General features: G+C 46.5%; 1 protein-coding gene across 3 annotated transcripts in view; it reads left to right on the forward strand.

Moving 5' to 3' along the window:
- Positions 1–18,277, forward strand: part of Plpp1 (phospholipid phosphatase 1) — a 71,426-nt gene that overhangs the window by 49,176 nt on the left and 3,973 nt on the right. For all 3 annotated transcript variants that reach the window (XM_045138933.1, XM_004664938.2, XM_045138934.1), the window contains exon 4: positions 15,043–15,100. In XM_045138933.1, the coding sequence (XP_044994868.1) occupies positions 15,043–15,100 (58 nt within the window). The remainder of the gene's footprint in view (positions 1–15,042; positions 15,101–18,277) is intronic.

Below are 18,277 nucleotides of genomic sequence, written 5' to 3' on the forward strand. Positions count from 1 at the left end.
CAGTTGATCAATGAACCCAGAGCTGCTGGGTTTTGGTCAGACTGGCTGACCATTGAGCCCCAGCAGGAATCTGGCCTCTGCTCCCCGCAGGACGCGGGTTACCGGCAAGTGTGCAGCCACACTCACTGGTTTACACGTGTGCTGGGGAGTTGAATTGGGGTGGTCTCAGGCCGCCTCAGGCTCTCCGGTTGTGCAGCAAACATTCTCACCTGCGAAGCGCCTTGCAGGTCCCAGGGTGTCTTTGTGTCTTGTTCCCTTCTTGGACTTCTTTGCACATTCTGAAGCCATTATACGTGTGAAGGAAATGCAATGCATAGAAACTAACAGGTCCAGTGTCTTTATGGAGGTGAGAAAAAAATAGAGGCTCAATAATGTTAAGCAAACCCAATAGTTTGGAGAGAGCCAGCTTCTCATCTCAAGTCGTTGAATTGTATGTCTTAAAATTGTTTTTATGCCAGGTGTGGTGGCACATGCTTTTAATCCTATTTAATCCCAGCACTCGGGAGGCAGAGGTAGGAGGATGGCTGTGGGTTTGAGGCCAGCCTAGGACTACAAAGTGAGTTCCAGGTCAGCCTGGGCTCGAGCGAGACCCTGTGTATGTGTGTGAGTGTGTGTTCTCGCATGTGTAGTCTGTACGTATTCACGTGTGAGCATAGGTGCCCGTGTGCCATGATGCTGTGTGTGAAGGTCACAGGGCCACGTTGGGGTTGGGTTGGTCCTCACCTTTCCAGCTTGTTTTTTGTTTTTGTTTTTGTTTTTCGAGGTAGGGTTTCACTCTAGCCCAGGCTGACCTGGAATTCACTATGGAGTCTCAGGGTGGCCTCGAACTCATGGCAATCCTCCTACCTCTGCCTCCCGAGTGCGGGGATTAAGGGCATGCGCCATCCAGCTTGTTTTTTTGTGGCAGGGTTTCTCTGGTTTCTTGGTTGGGCTCATCACTAGCTTCCTGGGAGATTCTGCCTTCACCTCCCATCGCTCTCTCAGCCTCAGCATGCTAGGCTCATGCGAGCCCACCATGGCTTCCAAAGTTAACAAATATATTTTGATTTATTTGAGCGAGTGAGCGAGAGAATGGATATGCCAGGGCCTCTAGTGAACAAACTCCAGACACATGTGCCACCTTGTGCATTTGGTTTATGTGGGTACTGGCGAATGGAAGCTTAGATTTTGCAGTCAAGTGCCTCCTCTCTTTTTTTAACTTTTGAGGCCAAACTTTTTTTTTTTTTTTTTTTTTTAGGTAGGATCTTGCTCTGGGCCCAGGCTGACCTAGAATTCACTATGCAATCTCAGGCTGGCCTCGAACTCATGGCAATCCTCCTACCTCTGCCCCCCAAGTGCCGGGATTAAAGGCGTGTGCCACCACACCCATTTTTTTTTTCACATTCAAAATATTTTTATTTGAGTGAGAGTATAAATGAGTATGGGTGTGCCAGGGCCTTCTGCCATTGCAAATGAACTTCAAATGCATGTGCCACTTCATGAGCCTGATTTTATGTGGGTACTGGGGAACTGAATCTGGGCTGTTAGGCTTTACAAGCAAGTACCTTTAACCTCCAAGTCATCTCTCCAGCCCTCATTTCACATCAAACCACCGTTGTTAAGACATTACATTGAGACAAATACATTTTTGTTTTTAAATTTCTCTTATTAGAGAGAGAGGGAGGGAGACACAGAGATAGAATAGGCATGCCAGGGCCTCTAGCCACTGCAAACAAACACCAGATGCATGCACCACCATATGCCTCTCGCTTATGTGGATTCTGGGGGATCGAACCTGGGTCCTTGGGCTTCACAGGCAAGTGCTTTAGCCACTAAGCCATCTCTCCAGCTTGAGAACAATCCATTTTATAAGCAGGTCATACACAGTCAAGTGGCTAGAGGACTGTGGCAGGCCAGTTCCATGTCTAAGAAGACAGTCCAATGATAAAGGCAGAGTTACAGTTCTAGACAGCTTGAAGGAAACTGTCAACACAGAAACGGTGCTTGTGACAAAGGGAATAAAGAGGCACAGGTTATTCCGAGTCAAGTGTGAATGACCATGGCCTGGAATCACAGGTTCAATTTGTTCTGAATCATCATGTTACATGAACTCTTCTAGTCAGAAGAGAGCCATAAGTCGATGTGTTTGCCACACGCATTGGTAAGGGCATCAGGAAGGTGGCTTAACTCAAAGTGGGGAAGACTGCTGTAGCTCTCAGATGCTACCTGGTGGCAGTCTTAGCATTTGGGTTGGTGGGAGCCAGTGCTCTCCTAAGTTAAATATATTCTAAAGTTTTACCTGGTGAAGGGTATCAGATACAGAGGTTGGTAATAGGTCGCTCTTAAGGGGATTAAAGACCACCTGAGATCATTGTAGCTCTGAATCTGCAGTATTCCAACTCTCTGCCAATCGTGGGAGTTCCAGTCAGCACTGATGTGGCTTTTTCAGGGAACTTAAATCCACAAGACAAATGATTAGAATGCTACCAGCAGATTTGAGGACTGAAGAAGGAATCTAAGAGGCTGCATCTTAAAAGTGTGAACCACACCCATTTTTTATTTTAATGAGAGAGACGGAGAATTGGCATGCTGGTGCCTTCAACCACTGCCATTGAACTCCAGACGCGTGCATCACCGTGAGCGCAGCTACAGCCTTGAGTGCTTGCGTCACTTTGCGCATCTGGCTTTACGTGGGCACTGGGGAATTGAACCTGAGTTGTTAGGCTTTGCAGGCAAGTGCCTTAACCACTAAGCCATCTGTCCAGCCCCTGGCTTCCAGACCTTTTTGTGTGGGCTTTGGGAACTCTGGCTCAAAGTGTCCACACTTTGTCCACTGATTCATCCTTCTTTTCTTAAAATAATATTTAACTTACTTATTTGGGAGAGAGAGAGAGAATGGACATGTTAGGATCATTTGATGCTGCAAATGAACACCAAATACATGTGTATCTAGCTTTATGTAGAAACTGTGGAGCCTGGCGAATCCAGTCCTGCAGGCTTTGCAGGTAAGCACCTTTAACCACTAAGCCATCTCTCCAACCCTCCTTTTCAAAAACAATAGGATTGTATGTAATTCCTGATCCTCCTGCCTTTACCTCCCATGTGCTGAGATTAAGGGTGTGAGCCGCTAGGCTTAACTTCAGACTTTTTGTCTGCCCATCCACTTCTATTATAAGGTAACTATTAATTTTTGCCCGTGTTAATCATCCAACAAATACTTGGGTAACAGTATCTTATTGCTTTTATATGATTTCCAGATACTTTTTTTTGTTTTTTGAGGTAGGGTCTCTAACCCAGGCGGACCTGGAATTCACTATGTAGTCTCAGGGTGGCCTTGAACTCAGTCATCCACTACCTCCGCGTCCCGAGTGCTGGGACTGAAGGCGTGCGCCACCACACCCGGCTGGTTTTGTGCTTTTCTCCCAAGCCGCCTTCTGCTCTGTGGTAATGTGTGTCTCCTACACAAGCTGCCTCAGAACAGAAAACCAAACCTCTTCTCAGCCAGGGAATTTAAGAAAGTCACTCTGGTGATAACAGTTTACCTCAAGCCCAGAAAACGTACTGTTTAGGAGGCTTTTCCTTTTTCTCCGTGCTGGGGAACCAAATCCACGGCCCACTCGGCAAGTACCATGAGCCACATCCCTAGTCAGCACCTGTGCACTTTTCAGCTCAGAGCACTTTGGCCTCCTGTGCATTCACCTTAGGTTTGTACATTGATGCATGAAAGGTCACGTGTGGAAAGTCTCACATGAGGGTCTGGTTGTGGTTAGTGAAGGAGCCCTTACCCACTGCACATGTCTGGTATGCATGAGGGGCCCTGTAAGATGGAGAGGAGGCTGTTTAAGGAAGGGCTGGGAAAATGACCCTTGAAAAGTGGTATGGGCATCCGTATAACTCAAACTGCAGAGTTGTGGACATTAAAAGTAATTACTATTTATAGTTTTCAATGAGGGGATTCCTTCAATGAAGGGTTCTGAATAGGGAAAAAGAACATAAGATGTAGAAATGGACTTGTAGGAACACTGTGTCTTCTTAGGAAAATCCCATCAGTGTCTCCACATGAGCTCATTATTCTAGTCTCAGAGCTGTGTAACATTGGCCCCGAGCTGTGGCTTTGCATTGCTGTTCTGTGTGGAATGCAGAAACTTTCCTGCTCTTTTCTGTTGGACTTTAAGAGCCAGGTCAGGAAGCTAAGAACTACGAGCATTCCGCGTACAGGAGGGTCCCCCTCGCTGCGAAGCGGTGCGCTCCTCCTCAGCTGCGCTGGCTGCGCTCATGGCCACCCCGCGCTCCACGCGGCCCGTAAGCCACAGGTTGGTCTACCGAAACCATTATCTATAGGGTATTATTATGATGTAATCTGTTCAGATTTATTTACCTCCTTCGTCTGCTCCCATAGAAGTTTTTAATTATAAAATGACCATGTTTGGCACGGGGAAAAGGAGCATGAGCGCCAAGGTGAGTCATTTCTGCTGACGACACACAAGTCAGAGTTCTGCGTTGCCATGAGAATAGCCCACAGTTTTGGTCTTTGCTTGGTTGGTTGGTTTTCCTGTTCATTCTTTTACTTTCTCGCCCACTTCCTTCTCCTACATGCATGTCCGCTTTTCCTACATGTGCGCACACTTCTGTGCTGTGTCCGACATTAGTGACATCCCAGGACTCTGGTGGGGCTTCAGATCTGATGATTGAGGTCTTGGACACAGAAGTGGCAGCTTAAGTGTACGTTGACAGGATACTGTCCATGGCTAGCATATTCTGGTCACTGCTTAATACTTGATGATCATTTATAGATTGAAAGGTGTTTTGGTGCCGTATTAGAACATGCAGCTATCAGGGCTAGAGAGATGGCTCTGTGGTTAAAGGCACTTGCTTGCAAAGCCTGGCCTGGGTTCATTTCCTTAGTACCCAAAGCCAAATGCGTGCATGAGTCTAGAGTTCATCTGCAGCAGCAGGAGGCCCTGTGTGCCCATGTTCCCTCTCAAGTAAATATCTTTTTAAAAGAACATGTAGCTTTCAAGACTGCCACTTTTTTCAGACATAGTGTTACACTTTGCCATCCTGGCACACACAGAAATTTACACGCACCTTCACTTACGCCAGTGAAGTGGCCATGATTCTGTGGTGTGCAGAGGGAGGCAAAACAAAGGCAATGGGCCTGCCACTCGGAAGTGCGCTCCCTTTGCAGTCACAGCTCTCTTCTGACAAATGCCTCTCAGAGTTCGGTGGTTCATTAGCATAGCATCTTCTGGTGGGCTTACTTACACAGTTGCTGGGCTATGTCCTCAAGTGTGGACACGGAAGAGTTGGGATAGATGGGGCCTGAGAATTGGTGAATCAAGCAAGTTTTCCGATGCTGCTATTGCTCTTAAAACCACACTTTAGAGAATCACTGCTTTAGACCACCTAGATTATGGGGACAGTTCCTTAAAGATGATACCTGTCTGAGCATATGGGGGCTGGATTTACCCTGCAGATGAGAGAATTGCAGATGGTGCATCGGTTGGACTATTGTGATAGTATAGAAACCTATTTAATGCTATAAAAGATTGCCTTCTCCCTGCTCTCGCTTGCTCTCTTCCTTCCTTTCCATTTCTTCTTTCTCTCTCTCTTTCTTCATTCATTCATTCATTCATTATTGAGGATGGAACCCTGGACTTTGCATATACTGAGTTGCATCCCTAACTAGCATCTTACAATTCCGAGTTTCAAGTCTGAAGCTTTGTTAATCAGGCACTCAGTGCAGAGCGATTGCTGGTTGGGTTGTGGTATATATTATCGAGTGTAAGAAGTAGTTTTCTTATTTATTGTGCTTTTATTGAGGTAGGGCCTTACTGTGTCACAGGCTGACCTGGAATCCACTGTGTAGTCCCAGGGTGGCCTTGAGCTGTGGCGATCTCCTACCTCTGCCTCCCAGTGCTGCCGTTATTTGAGACTCACATGCAGGTAAATAAGGACTTGGCTTTTAGCAAAAACCCATTACATGCAGGCTGGCGGGCTGGCTGTATTGTATGCACCTGGTAAAACTTGCTCGCGTGGCTTCTGTGTGGCGCGGTGGTAGACGCTGCTAGAGAGTGGTGTACTGCTAGGGAGAGTCCTTTGTTCGGCCTTACAGCATGTGTTGTGTTTGTGCATCTGTAACTGTGTAACCTTGTTAATCATAAAACTGTGGAAATACTGGCATGGAGGATGATGTTCAGTATGGTTTTAAAAGAGCCTTCCCTTTTTGTAAGGACATTAATTGTCCTACCCAAAAAGTGTCGCTTAAACATCAGCACCTTCTTCTGGCCCCTGTCCTGTGAGTCTGCATGTTCCTGTCACTCCACGAGCTGCCAGGGTCCTTTGTGCCTATGGGCGCGCTGCCCAGACGAGACACGTTCCAGGACCGGACGGTGATCATGACGTGAAGGGAGAACGATGCCGCAGAGCGTCAGGACGGCAGCGCTCTAGTGAAGGGCGTTGTGGGGCAGGGATAGGAGTCAGATGTGGAGAATTGGGATGGGATATGTCTCAAATCTCAGGTGCCACACGACCACAAGCAGGCAGGCAGGCAGTACATTGGGATATGTAAGTTTGGGGTCAGACGCTGGTGTCTGGAGTACTGTACTCTGAAGGCTGAGCCAAGACAGTCAGGTGGAACATGTGTAGAACTTGGTGGCTCACTTTGGTGAGGTTTATGGGCGGGGTGCTGGCCAGAGAGCGGTGCTACTCCGTCTCTGGGATGACAGCCCCTGAGGAGCATAGAACTTGGCTGCATCAAAATGCCTCCACCCTTGCCTGGACCCGCTACTCCAGAGACCCCAAGTGTCAGGACCTTGACCCGCGCCTCTAGTCTGCACAGACCGGAAGGCGGGCATCCAAAGCGTTTGATGCTGTGGAATGCTGGATGCTCATCACTTTTTGGGAGACCGAGGTTTGGGAAGACGGTAGGTAGCAGCGATAAGACCACTGCCCTCGTGTGGGATGCATGAGCGTATGTGCCCTGGTGAGGCTACTGCTCACGTGTGTGCTTGGGCTGACCATGACTTTTGCTGAAGCTGGTGTGTCTGGCTTCTGAAGAATGTCTGGAAACTCAGGGAGAAGCTGAGCAGCTTTCGAAACAGATTCTCATCGGAGGGAAGAAGTGCTCCTGTAAAAACGGCAAAGTCCTCCCATTATTGGTGGATTTAGACAGTCCCTAAACCCTTTTTCTCTTTTTTTTTTTTTTGAGGTAGGGTCTTACCCTACCTCAGGCTGACCTAGAATTCACTCTGTAGTCTCAGGGTGGCCTCGAACTCATGGTGATCCTCCTACCTCTGCCTCTAAGTGCTGGGATTAAAGATGTGCACCACCACACCTGGCCCTTTTTCTCATTTTTTTCTGTGCCACTTTTTTTCTTTCTCTTTTTTATTTTATTTTATTTATTTTATTTTATTGTAATTTGAGGCATTTTTAAAAATTTTATTTTATTTTTTATTTTTTATTTTTTATTTTTTATTAGCATTTTCCATGATTATAAAAAAAATCCCATGGTAATTCCCCCCCCCCACTTTCCCCTTTGAAATTCCATTCACCATCATATTGCCTCCCCATCACAATCATTGTACTTACATATAATATATACAATATCAACCTATTAAGTACCCTCCTCCCTTCCTTTCTCTTCTCTTTTTATTTTTTTTTTGTTTATTTTTATTTATTTATTTGAGAGCAACAGACACAGAGAGAAAGAGGTACAGAGAGAGAGGAGAATGGGCGCGCCAGGGCCTCCAGCCACTGCAAAGGAACTCCAGATGCATGCACCCCCTTGTGCATCTGGCTAACATGGGTCCTGGGGAATCCAGCCTCGAACAGGGGTCCTTAGGCCTCACAGGCAAGCGCTTAACTGCTAAGCCATCTCTCCAGCCTCTTCTTTCTCTTTTTGACACAAGGTTTCATGTTACGTAGTCTGGCCTTGAACTTGCTGTGTAGCCGAGCATGACCTTGTATTCCTGATCCTCCTACCTGCATCTTCCAGGTGCTGGGATTATAGGATGCTCCACTACTTTAAGCTTGCCACTTTTGAGAGCATTTGTGGTTAGATTTTAAACAGTTGCAGCAGAGTGCATCTGCTTTTCTGTATGATGGATATACATGCTGCATCAGCATGGCCACCTTTGACCTCAGTGTGTAAAGGGTCTGGGGACATTTCACACACATTACTAAAGTGCTTTCCAAATTAGATTAAGTTATGTTTAAGGGTTTCTGAGAGAGGTGGCAAGACGTTACACTGGACCTCCCAGAACTGCTGGGCTTTGAAGATAAAGTCCAGGTTTCTAACCGGTGTTTGGGGAAATGCATCAGCGTAGATAAGGTGGCAACAACAAATAACTTAGCTCATGTTAAGGTATAATTCATTGGTGTGTCATCTAAAAGTTTTGATTCTACTTCAGCTAAAAAGTGCATCCTAAATGCTTGAGAACCACAGCATGCCAGGGGCCCAAGTTCAGCTAAGACGTGTTCTCACTCGGGGAGGAGGGAAGCAGACTGGTAATGCTTCAGTTTTCACGGACCTTCTCCTATGAGATAATGCGTGTGTCTCGTCTAACTAAAATATGCAGCCAGGCTGTCTTGAAAAGTCTCATCATTTTTAGTACTATATTTTATTTAAGCTAAATTTGGTTATGAGCATCTTATATTCCTTTACCACTTACTACATTCATCTTTGTACTATTTAAGAGAAAAGTGCCATGTGTTCTTATATTTATAGAGTTTTCTAAAATATTTCCAGGCATGGTGGCACACTCCTTTAATACCAGCACTTTGGAGGAAGTCACGGGGTCACTGAGAGTTCAAGGCCACCCTCTGACTACATACTGAATTTCAGGATAGCCTGGGCTACAATGAGACCCCCCTACAAATAAATAAATAGATAAAATCTTTGTTTTTCAGTGTGTGTATGTGTGTGTGTGCACGCATAAGGAGGTCAGAAGGCAGCTTTGAGGTGTCTTTGCTCTAACCTTCTCTGAGATGGGCTGCGAGCCCCAGAGCTTTGCTCCCCCGGGTCCACCTCCATTACTGTGTCACTTTGCCTCTGGCTTTATGGGGGTTTGGGATGCTGGAAATAGAGCTTGGCCCAGAGGCTTTGCAAACAAGCACCTTTAACTGCCGAAGCGTTTTGTCAGCCCCTAAAATCACGTATCTTAAACAATTTCCCCTCTCAAACATTTGATGTTAAAACACGTGGTCTTGTATATATGTGTGTGCTTGTGTGTTCATGTATGTATGTACATATATGTGGGTGGGCCCACGTATGTGTGTGCACGTGTGCATGTGTGTGAAGGTCAGAAGTCAACCTCAGGTGTCTTCCTCTGTCTGCCTTATTTGCGACAGGTTTCGCACTGAACCTAGCGCTCACTGGTTCAGCTAGATTGGCTGGCCAAGCCCTGGGACCCTCTTGTTCCTGCCTCTCTAGCGCTGGGCTTTCAGGCTTGTGCCGCTGTGCCTGGCTTTCACAAGGTACTGCAGACCTTGGGCTTGCACAGCAGACACTTTGCTCAGGCCCAGAATACCACGTCTGTTAGATCTGCTTCCTACAGTGATGTTGGAGCTAATTCATTGAACGTTGAAGGACAGGTTTGTCGGGCCTAAGTGGCTGCTGAGTTCTGGGCATGATTGGGTGGGGGGAGCTGCACGTGAGTAGTGGACTGTCAGCCTGCATGCTGGAGAGTGGCCTGCATCTGGACAGGGAGTGTGGGGAGACTGGGGGCATTTCTTGCAGGCATATCAAAAGTATTTAGAAACCATGACACTTAACTGTATGTTCATGTAGATTATCCTGTAATAAGTTACAGGTCCCACAGCATTGGTAGGTGATGTGAAAGTTAGTTCCTGCTTGTGTCTTCCCCGAGACCTGGGGCTGCTTGCGTATCCTTTCAGTCAGTTTTTATATGAATGTGAAATTGTATGTTTTTGTTTGATTTAAATAAATGACACGTTTTCAAGTATCTTGGATATATATGTCAGTTTAATCCAAACATAGTATTCAAAATAGTGCCAGCACCCTCTGTGGGTCGTTGAGTTATCAGCAGCGTTACTGCAACCTTGTGCATTTCTTTTCTTTTTTTATGAACACTTGTATACTTCTCTAAGATGAATGACGTGGGGTACAATTACTCGGTCAAGAAACGTTTCCATGTTGGCAGGATGGCCGTACCATCAGACAGTGCAGCTTCACCTGGCCGTTACCTGTGTGATTCCCCAGGTGTTCTAGCTGTGGGGTTGTGCAGATCACCTAATACTTAAGGCTGGAGCATATAGCATAGTTACTGATTGTTGATGTCCTTTTCTGTTTTCTATTTGGTAGGAAAAGGGTTGAGACAGGGTTTTACTGTGTGGCATAGGCTGGTCTGGTCTTGAACTTGCTGCACGCCTCTTACCTTAGCCTCCCAAGAGCTAGGATTATAGGATCACCACACACTTGGCTCTTTGATTCTAGAAACGCTTTAATTTTCTTTGGTTTTTCAAGGTAGGATCTTGCTCTAGCCCAGGCTGGCCTGGACTTCATTGTGTAGTCTTAGGCTGACCTCAACCCCCAGGGATCCTCCAGCCTCTGCTTCCCAAGGGCTGGGGCTGAAGGTGTGTGCCACCGCCATGCCTTTGATGCTAGACTCGCTTGTGTTGGTAGCATAGGGCGGACTGTTGCTCATTAGGAGGCAGTTGCTCCCGTGCTCTGGTGTGGGATACGTTCCCTTGTATAGGACATTTTCAACCTTTTAAAAAATAAAAACAGCCAATGTTTGAAAGTTATCACAGAAGTAAATGTATCTTATGCTTCAAATTAATCCATGTCATATAAACCATATAACTAGCAGATCACGTTTAAAGAAAATGGCTTATTTGGCTTTTTAGTGAATAAAGAACAAATAGGTATTTAAAAATTATTTATATACAATAGCATTTATTTTTCATACAGTGTTTATTTACTTCACACACTTTGCCACATAAAAACTGCAAATCTGTGCTATTTAATGGGTACTCCCAGTGCGGAGATAATAAGATTGAAGTTCTTGGATTTGTCGGCCGTTCACAGGAGTAGTCATGACACAGGTAAGAGTTGGAAACGTGGGCTGGAGAGATGGCTTAGCGGTTAAGCACTTGCCTGTGAAGCCTAAGGTCCCCAGTTCAAGGCTCAATTCCCCAGGACCCACATTAGCCAGATGCATAAGGGGGCGCAGGCGTCTGGAGTTCCTTTGCAGTGGCTGGAGGCCCTAGTGTGCCCTCTCTCTCCCTCCCTCCTTCCCTCCCTCTTTCTCATTCACATGGGTGGTGGCAGGCTTTGTAAGCAGGTGCCTGTAACTAGTGTGCACTCTCCCCAGTCCTGCTCTTGATAATTTTTAACAGTTATCACATTTGACATTTATCTCAGACTGTTTTAAGAATCAATTTCAGGGTGATTTTTAGGGAAAGGGATTCACAAGAGTCAATTTTGGCATACCTAAGGGAATTGGTAGCATAGTAATAATTAGAAACATTTGCAGACATTGGCTATTATATAATATGTAAGAAACAAAGTGGTTTTGGCAAATGATTATATCTCCCAATAAGGTGATTTGTTTCAGATAGCATTTGTTACTTTAACATCTTGTTTTTAAAAAGGCTGCTTCTGTTTCTGGAATAGATGGGAATATGAATACCTTCTGTGATAGAGCTGAACTAAACAGAACACACATTATATGCTTGTGTTATCTGTCTGTCTGTCCTGAACAGAGGCATGCTCTTACAGTCCTAGCTACCCGGGAGGTGAGGAAGGAAGATCTATTGGAGCTCACGACAACTCTGGCCTGAAAAGGCAACAGCACTTACTCATCTGTCTGGATATTCTTTTCTAAAACTAGTTACGTACATAGATTTAGAAACACAAGTGCATGTTTCACTGAATTGTTCAGTGGTGAGGTAAGGGTCACTTAGTGCCGCAGATCTAATATGTGCCCTAAAAGTGCCACCTCCTGGAAGCCTGGAGCCCGTTTGATACGCTGTGTCCTGGGACACAGGATGTCAAGATGGAGGCCGAGGAGCATCGGAAAACCGAAGGCTCGTGAATCATTCAAGGGGGCCCAGCAGGCAGCACTCGCCCAGCGGTAGCTACTAAGAATTCTTAAGCATGAGATAGCGCACACCTGTCTGGAGCCAGAATTCATACCACTTGTATGGCTTTAAAGAAGGTTACAGTTCTAAGTAGGTTGATAGTGAACCCAGTTCTCTCAGACCAAGGCTTGAGGTTCCCCACAGGTTGAATCCCCAGGTCATTAGCTCACATGGTGAGGGGGAGGACTGAAATGGAAGATGGTAGATCTAGGTAGAGCGGAAGGAACCAAGATTAACAATGCAAAAGAAAGGTTCAGAGCTGGGAAGGGCAGAATGGAGGGAGGTACTAGGAAAGAGACACGCCTCACAATCTTCAAAGAAAGTTGGCAGAGAATATAAATCCTCAGGGTGCTGGAGAGATGGCTTAGTGGTTAAGGCGTCTACCTGCAAAGCCAAAGGACCTTGGTTCGATTCCCCAGGTCCCACGTAAGCCACATGTACAGGGAGCACATGCATGTGGAGTTAGTTTACAGCAGCTGGAGGCCCTGGTACACCAGTTCTCTGTCTGTCTCTGCCTCTTTCTCTGTCTCAAATAAATAAAAATATTTAAATCCTTAGGAACAACAATAAACCAGTAACCACATAAATAAAAGTCCCTACTAGATAGTTACAAATATTGAAGATTAGGGTAAGAGAGGGAAAGAAACAGAAAAGACATATTACATAGAAAGGAATAGCAGAGGAATTGTGTGTGTGTTGGCCTTTCAAAACAGGCTGGTCTTGAACACAAACTCATGATCCTTCTGCCTCAACCTCACAACTGCTGGGATTACAGGCCTGTGCCACTGTGACTGCTGGTAGAGCTCTGGTGAGACCCTGCCACAGCGAGTAAAGTGGAGAGTGGCTGGTACCTGAAGACACGCGGTGCCAGCCTCTGCGCTTCATACGAATGTTCGTGGCCATGCTCCCACGCCCACGTGAATTAACGTGCACATGCACGCACGCACGTACAGACACCGCACACAGCAGTGAAAAACCAGTGTGGTTTACAGTTTGAATTTGTTGTGTTAGGTTCAGGATTCAGTGGAGCTCTTGAAGCGACTTTGCTTTGAGGGTATTTCTATGATCACAGTTGTATGGACTTGATGGCCTTTTAAAATACTTACAGGGCTGGAGATGGCTTAGTGCTTAAGGCATTTGCCTGCAAAGCCAAAGGATCCCAGTTTGATTTTCCAGGACCCATGTAAGCCAGATGCACAAGGGGTCACATGCATCTGGAGGTCGTTTGCAGTGGCTGGAGGCCCTGGTGTGCCCATTCTCTCTCTCTCTGCCTCTCAAAATAAATAAATAAATAAGTAAATAAATAAATAAATAAATAAAATACGTGCAAGAAGGAAAGAGAGAGAGAGAATGAGAACGGGCATGCCAGGGCCTCTAGCCATTGAAAATGAACTCCAGACACAGGCGCATCTGGCTTACGTGGGCACTGGGTATCTGACTGCAAAACAGATGATCAAACTTCTTGGTGGGAAAGGAATTGTTTGTAGACTATCATCAGCGTATGCTTAAGTAATCTTTATGTGCCCACTCCCTCTTCTTGGTCACCAAACTCATGAATTTCTGCAGTGTGTTGTAGGAGACTTTCTCCTCTGAATCTAGGGGCCCAGTGTCAGCCTGAAATTGCTTTTGAACAGGCAGAGAGTCATAAAGAAAAGACTCGTGTTCCTATGTGGGAACGTAGTTAGGAGAAGTCTGTGAGGATTTGCACGGATGACTTCCATGTGAGCTTTCCTCAGATCCAGCGGACTTGCCTTCTTTGTGTTGGGGCACTTCTGTTGGAGCAGAGCTTACACGTGGAATGTTGGGGTGCTTTAGTCACCTGTCTCAGAAGGGCTGCAGCGCGACCTTTTGCGGTCACTGCCACTTTCAGGAGGGATGGCGGCGTGCAGATGAGGTTGGCCAGGAGCAGCGCGGTCAGTCAGCAGTTGTTTCAAGTGCCAAACAAAAGCACTTCGCTCTCTGCGGAGAGTCTGATGCCAACTGTGTGCTCATTCAAATACAAAAATATTAACACGGATGGAAAAACTGATCACCTCCTGAGTGTTCCAGGCATTCCATTATTCAGAGACAAATCCTGCAAGTGGAAATAACACTTAAGTCATGATCATGAGTTTTTATGTAACAAAGTCAAGGTCACTCATGCCAGTTATGGCTTGTCAAGGATGACTCCACCAGTACCATGAAGAACTTGGCAAGTGTCGTCAGATGACTCACCTCCCATCCTGAAAGCTTCAGCCGGTTGCTGCTGGACAGACATCTGACCTCAGAGTGCTTAAGGTCATGTCTGTTCCTGTGATCATTGTCCCTTTACCTCCATCCTGCTGACCCTTAAAGGTGGAAGGGAGTGACTGTAAGATCTCCGAAGCTAATGAAATCAATAGGACTAGAGTGCGGTTCACTAGTGGAAATCTTGTAAAACGTTATTTTGTGTGTGTGTGTGTGTATATGTGTGTGTGCTTAGATGGTGTCTTTGTTGGTCTCTGCTTTATTACTTTATTTTTGTTTTTTTGAGGTAGGGTCTTGCTCTGGCCCAGGCTGACTCACTGTGTAGTGTCAGGGTGGCCTCGAACTCATAGCGATCCTCCTACCTCTACCTCCCAAGTGCTAGGATTAAAGGTGTGTGCCACCACGCCCGCCTTATTTGATGAGACAAGGTCACTCACTGGACCAGGGACCCAGGAGTTTGGCTAACCAGCTAACCTCTGGGGTCCTCCTGTCTGCTCTCCAGGGCTGGATTCCAGGCACATGCCACCGTGCTTGGCTCTTTACATGGTGGCTGGGGCTCCAAACTCGGCTCGTCTTGCTTGTGAGGAAGCACTTTACCAAATGAGCCATCTCCTGAACGGTGGAGCTCTTCCCAAGCAAGCATGGGCCCTTGCATTTGATCCCTAGCACCAAAGGAAAAAGGAGCATCTCGGTTTCTAGGAGAGGAAGTAACGCCTCTTGTTTCCGTTCTAGATTGTCCTTCTACTCGGGCCACTCGTCCTTCTCCATGTACTGCATGCTGTTCTTGGCAGTGAGTACTTGGTGTCTGGTGCCTGGGGCGGGTGCCGGGTGGGGCGCGGCTCTGCGGAGGGGTCTTCTGTCCTGCACACGCAGCAGCAGAGAGTCAGCCTGTCCCTGCCAGGCGTGCGTTCACACGCACCCTCCGTGGGAGCCTTCTCTGGAGCGCATAGCCAGCTCTGTGCACTCACAGGTCCTTGTCCCTGCCCAAGGCCCATCCTGCCCTCTCTGGGTGCAGCATCTGCACCCCTTTCCCTCTGCACTGTGCCCTGGTGAGCACAGCTCTGACCAGTGGAAGGGAAGGCAACTGCATCGTCCCTTCATGTCGGAAGCACATCCAGGCTGCCTTCCACCAGACCACTGTCGTCTGGCAGGTCATTTGTGCAGCACCAGGGCCCCGTTATGACGGTCAGCCTAGAGACCAGTGTGGCCAACTGCATAAGCTATATCCCAGGTCGGCATGGACTCAGGAAGGGTTTACACTCCAAGTCTGCTTATCAGACAAGGATGAATATATCCTTTTTAAACTTACTTATGAGAGGCGCAGATAGAGAGAATGGGCGTGCTAGGACATCTATATGCATATACCACTTTGTGGATCTGGCTTTTTATGGGCACTGAGGAATCAAAGCTGGCTCTTTGGCTTTGCGGGCAAGTACCTTAACCACTAAGCCGTCTCTCCAGCCCCTGAATATATGATTTTTGAGAGTTAATAATAAAAGATAAGCCAGGCATGGTGGCGCACGCCTTTAATACCAGCACCTGGGAGGCAGAGGTAGGAGGATCACCGTTGAGTTCGAGGCTACCCTGAGACTCCATAGTGAATTCCAGGTCAGCCTAGGCTAGAGTGAGACCCTACCTCAAAAAAAAAAAAAAATAGTAATAAAAGATAAGGCTGTAGGACGTGTTCAAGGAATATTTTAAAGGTCAATTTTAATTTTTATGCTCTTTCTGTACTTATATCATCATTCACAAAATTATATGCATTAGTGTATAGTGCGTTGCCAACATGTAAGCTCTCTGCCCTAACAGATAAGCTATAACTTTTGTCTTAAATAGATCTTTAAAATATTTATTTGCAATCAGAGAAAGGGGGAGGAGGAGGGGAGTGAGAATGAGAGGAAAAGAGGGGCAAGGGAGGGAGTGGGCACACCGGGCAACTCCAGACCCTGCAAGTGAGTTCACACGCATGTGCTGCTTTGTGCATCTGGCTTTACCTGGGTAGTGGGGAGTCAAACCTGGGTTGTTAGGCTTTGCAGGCAAGTTTATCTGCTGACCCATCCCTCCAGCCCCAATAGGTAGATTTTTATATAGTTGTATGCAAGTTAGTAGATTCTTACTGCTCATATTAAGTACTATATTAGTATTTAATCTAATGCTTAATGGCTGGGCATAGTGTGCACCCCCCCTCACACACAAACGTAATCCCAGCACTTGGGAAGATTGTACATTGTAAACCAGCCTTGAGTACATAGTGAGACTTGGCCTTGAAGAAAAAGAAAAGAGAATCCGATTGGTAATGTTAAGGGTAGACTAATGAGAGTTAATTTGGTCTCAGAATTTAAAATCAACTATACTAGAATCTTCTATTCTTTCAAAAACCACATTCCCCAAGTAAAACAGTAGAAATTGCAGCTGTTACATAAAATTCAAACCCACAAGTGCAAGCCCATACAAGTTCAGTTTGGGTTTCTCTGATTTTTCTGTAAAGTTCAAGGCTCTCATTTTATGTTGGTTTAATTTTCTAAGGAAGCAACAGGGCTTCATTTTAAAGCCAAGCAAGCCAAGTGTCTCTGTAGATGTGCCACAGGAAGTTTGGTGTACTCAGGTAGCTGGCAGGAAATATCATTCTACCAGCCTGCTTATCTTATGAGGAAAATCAGCATTCTCTGAAAAGGAATCAACAAATTTTTAGCTTGTTAATAAGGTTCTGGGGAAAAAAAGGGAAGGCTGGGGACTGACAGGAGCAACCGTGCCTGTAGAGCTTGCTCCAAAGCGTAAGTCTGTGACTACACTGAAAGACCTGAAGTGCTTGGCCAGACCCGCCAGGCCTGTGGTTCATAATTCACTTACCTGTGTGTCCTTTGGACACGGAATGTTTTGGTTAGTCTTGACGATTTGCATTCTGCACGCCGTGCACATGATCTTCATGAAGGAGGGAGTGAGGAGTGCGAGCCGCCCCTGTGAGTGGAGGTCTTGAAGCCACTGCGAACATCTGTGAGCCTTCTAGGCGCCTCCTGCCCGCCGGGAGCCACGCTGTGTGGATCACTGCAAGTGGCACCGATGAGCTGGGTGGGGATGCAGGTACCGTCCCGCAGATACGGGAGCCTGCGAGGAGTTTGTGCACAGAACAGTTACCTCAGAACTGCAGGAATGGGATCGGTGTGAGCCACTTCAATGTAAATTGTAATGAGAAAAAAATCAAGATACATAAATTTGTTATAAAACCAGGCATTTCTGGACAAAAGTAACCACAAGCTACATTTCACTGACTGTAGGCAGTGGAAATATTTACTTGCTTGGGATGTGGTCCCAGCTTTGATTTCAGCCTTCGGTAGACAGATGGCTCCTTGCTTTCCAAGTTATATACATTCAGCATTGTCCTTCCAGAATTCCTTACTGAGTCATCTTGTTTTCCTAACATCTCGGCATTATGGGTCAGTCCCAGGTTTGGGTGGGGATGTACAGTCATTTAAATGCTCCAGAATTCCTGACACCCAGAAATTAGCTTGTGCCGCTATTGTTGTGCCCTGGCAGGTGGCCCAGGCCTGCGCTCAGTGCCCCAGTGCAGGCGTCAGCGCTCAGTGCCGCGGGGAGCGTGGGCGGTGCAGACCGCCATTATTCAGAGGAGCCACCGTATAGGACGCAGAATGCACCCTGCAGTTTCTCCGATACCAGCTATTGAAGCGCACATCCTTGCCTCTTACAAAATTTCCCTCACTCCGCATTGTAGTGTTTTTTTTTTTTTTTTTTTCCCTCACAAAATGCCTTTACTAGCTCTACCTGTCCCAGGTGTAGACAGTGCCACCTGTCTGTCCACCCTTCCTGACTCCTTTACTAACCCACCTGCCCCAGGTATTGACAGGGTAAATCATATATCTGTTCTTTAAGGACAAAACACCCACGATTTTTCTTTTGGCTGGTGGTGGTGCTGGAGATTAAACCCAGAGCTCTACATATACGTACTAGG

This window comes from Jaculus jaculus, chromosome 20 (assembly GCF_020740685.1).
Source record: "Jaculus jaculus isolate mJacJac1 chromosome 20, mJacJac1.mat.Y.cur, whole genome shotgun sequence".
Taxonomy (NCBI): domain Eukaryota; kingdom Metazoa; phylum Chordata; class Mammalia; order Rodentia; family Dipodidae; genus Jaculus; species Jaculus jaculus.